The sequence below is a fragment of the Limulus polyphemus genome, unplaced genomic scaffold (assembly GCF_000517525.1).
Source record: "Limulus polyphemus unplaced genomic scaffold, Limulus_polyphemus-2.1.2 Scaffold284, whole genome shotgun sequence".
In the NCBI taxonomy this organism is placed as follows: domain Eukaryota; kingdom Metazoa; phylum Arthropoda; class Merostomata; order Xiphosura; family Limulidae; genus Limulus; species Limulus polyphemus.
Genome location: NW_013665894.1, coordinates 119,722 through 123,199, shown reverse-complemented (window position 1 = coordinate 123,199; position 3,478 = coordinate 119,722). Strand labels below are relative to the sequence as shown.

The window sequence follows — 3,478 nt, the reverse complement described above, 5'->3', positions numbered from 1 at the left end:
TAAAGAAGTAAAGCAAACAATTATCTCCTCTAATTACGACCTTTGTACTCGGTTGCTGCTTGATGTAGGTTGCTAAGCCTTTTAATATTTCACACATGGAGGACATGAAACAAGATAATTATTTTTAGGTTTTATAAATACACTTAACTAACCAAAAAATGATAAATTACTATATAAATACCATAGAATTCCACTATAATTTACCAAGCTTAGTAACTAAGATGTATTTGGGTCTAAAAAATACGAAATTTTGAGCAGACTAAAGACACAACCTACCTCCTTGAAATCTTGGTTCAAAAGAACGAAATGGACTCCTAACACATTAAAATGGCTGAAAAAGCCACTATGGGAACATTCTGAGTTTTTGATTGGTTATTCACATGTCATATATTGAAGTAAGTGTATATAAAGGACCGTTTCCAAAAATAGAAGGAGGTGAGTGGGGCCACTGTGTTTGATTCAGTACAGGAGTGATATCTCAGCAAATAGAAAAGAAAGATATGAGGTTCTTATTTTATATTTTAGCTTGTCAATATTGGTAATTTGAGTTCTTAATTTGTATGAAATTACAGACTTAGTATCTTGACATACAGTTGAATGACCAAAAAATTATAAATTACTATATAGATACCATAGAATTCCACTATAATTTACCAAACTTAATAACTAAGCTGTATTTGGTTTTAAAAAAAATATGAAATTTCGAGCTCACTAAAGACTTTCCTTAATGTTTAAAATCTTCTGTGAAAAGAATGAGAATAACACAATAAATTGGCTGAAAAAATCACTAGGGTGACATTCTGAGCTTTTGATGGTTATTCATGTCATATATGGAAGTAAGTATATATATATATATAAGGGACCATTTCCAAAAATGGAAAGAGGTGTGTTTGATTCAGGACATGAGTGATATCTTGGCAAATAGAAAAGATAAGTTCTTATTGTATATTCTAGCTTGTCAATATCACTAGTTTAGTCCTAACTCATACGAAACTATAGATTTAATATCTTGACATCTAATTTGAACCGGTACTGCATGCAACATACCATGATATTTATATGTGTTTTTTTAATATTTACTTTTAAATTAAGAAATTAAATAATGTATAATACTAAAATTTGAGTTATGATCTACAATTTGATACCAAACTTGACATAAATCCATAAAATAGTAATTCAATAAAATTTGACCTGTGACCCATCTGGAGAGGGTTAATGTGGAAATCACTTTGCACTCAGAATAGTCAAAAAAGAGACCATATAGTTTCACTGACAAATCTTTAGTAAAAATACTTCATTAAAAAAATTGAACTTTTTGTTTGCAAAAGATGTTTTCTAAAATCTGCCAAATTTTGTGAAGATACACTTTATTAAAATTTATAGTATGGAAACTAAAATGAGTATAAAAAAAGGTTACGTGGTCAGTCAATTCGAATGACTTTGTAGCAAGAGAGTCGAAAACCATTTTTTATTGTTGCTTCATGGCATCATCCTTAACAAAGAAAAGGACAGTCATATGATTGAAATGCATAGCTAATACCATTATTTAAATTCCTTTGATTTCTGAAATAGTAATTATGAAGTTGCAATATACAAATATCATATACCACACTGTCCTATAGTACATGTCTCATATTTACAACGTTTAAAAGATTGACTGATCTTCTAATTTGGAACTTATTATATTCATTTGAGGTCATGTTTTAATTCAGCTGTAGGTGCTACTTAATGTAGCAGGATCCAGTCATGAAAACTGTCTGCTATTTCATTGAATAATTGAATTGATTGTCTTCAGAGAAAATGTGGAATGAGTGTTCAGTTTTGACTTTTTGATATTAATTTCTGTTTCAAAAGGGCCACGATATATCAGTAATAATGTGATAATGTAGTCTTAATCTTTTTTTTTCAACCTATTTAGCTTGCTGATTGTGTGTGGATTTTACCTTTTAGTTAATCATTAACAATCATTTTTAAGTTTACATTTGTTAGAGAAACAAAGTATTACACGTGCAGCAAAAAAAAACTATTTGTGCTGTGAGCCACATTCAAAACTGAAAACAAGATGTAAACCATGATGTTCACTCACAAGCAAACATGAGTAAGCTGTAGGCTGTTCTTGTGCTTCATAAGCAAAACCATTTGAGGCATGACAAAACAACATGAAAGCATTACACAAAGCTGTTGGTTTGGCATGAAGTATGATTTCATTCAGTAATTAGCTTTGTTTTCTTTTAAATGCCTCACTGTCACAAACCACCTGTGAAACAAACTTATTGCTTACAAGCAACACACTGGGTATCCCTGAAATGTATGATCATTTTCCAAAACAACTAATAGGGATGTAAAATTATAGAATTTACTAATTTTTTCCTGTGCTGTAACAAAGAAAAAATTACAAAGTTTATTTTTACAATTTAGCTAATGATTGTTTTTTTTGCCATTGATAAATTATTAAACATGAGAGTTGTCTTGTACCAGCTGTACTTTTGGTTTTTCCTCAGTTACATCGTCGCTCAAGAGCTCTTACAAGATTTGCTCGCAATTTAACCTCGGGCATCCTGACAATGAACTCTCTAACCTTGATGTCATTCATGATGCCAATTGCAACTTCTTTTCTTTTTGATGCTTCCTATTCCAAACACAGCCATATTGTTGATGCAGCAGTTGAAGCCATAGGATCAATTTGCCTTTTCCTTCCTTGGCATCGCTATGAGAATGTACTTCGTTACTATTTGGGATTGCTGCCTAAAAACCTTGAATATCACAAAGTTGTGGTAAAGTAAGTGAGACAAACCTTTTATTTAAGTAACTTAATTAATTGTAACTTATAACAATAAAATATTAATTATATTATTTCTATAAATGAGTGAAGTTTGAGCTAGTATTATGGTTTAATTTTGGACATCACATTAAAGATATTTTTAGGAAATTTAAAGATTTGTATATTTTGTTCCTCAGTAATGTCAAAAGACATTTACCAAGACTTATTATAACTGTTCTTCAGTTTGAATATTTTAAGTTAAAGTACATGCACATAAAGTAATTTCATAGGATACTTGCTGGTATGTATTGTGATTATTCGAAATGGTGTATTTAAGTATTTTACACTCACAAAAACAAACCTATCATTCTATAGGAAGAACTTGTAGCATTCTGCCACAATTTAATTCTTCATATTTTTAGCTGACACTAGGCAGCTAATACATAACTGAACATGTTTTTTAAACATTTGTTTAACAACAAGTAAAAACTTGGAATGGTCTATTCTTTCATGATAGGTTTCTTTTTTGTGAGTGTAAAACACTTAAAAACACCATTTCAATTTTCAATACCTCACTGCTATAAAGGCTTGGTTTGGTATGAAGTTTCATTCAGTGGTAGTGTCCAGGGTCACTGATGAGGAGTGAAATTCTTCTTTGAAACTAGTCTGGCCTACAGACACACCCCCAATGAAAGAATAGACCATTCCAAGTTTTTA

The 3,478-nt window shown here is 30.6% G+C and overlaps 1 protein-coding gene across 1 annotated transcript in view; it reads left to right on the top strand.

Annotated features, from left to right (window-relative positions):
* Nucleotides 1-3,478, top strand: part of LOC106457035 (small subunit processome component 20 homolog) — a 184,195-nt gene that overhangs the window by 122,844 nt on the left and 57,873 nt on the right. Inside the window, exon 38 of the mRNA XM_022382842.1 lies at nt 2,502-2,779. Within this exon, the coding sequence (XP_022238550.1) occupies nt 2,502-2,779 (278 nt within the window). The remainder of the gene's footprint in view (nt 1-2,501; nt 2,780-3,478) is intronic.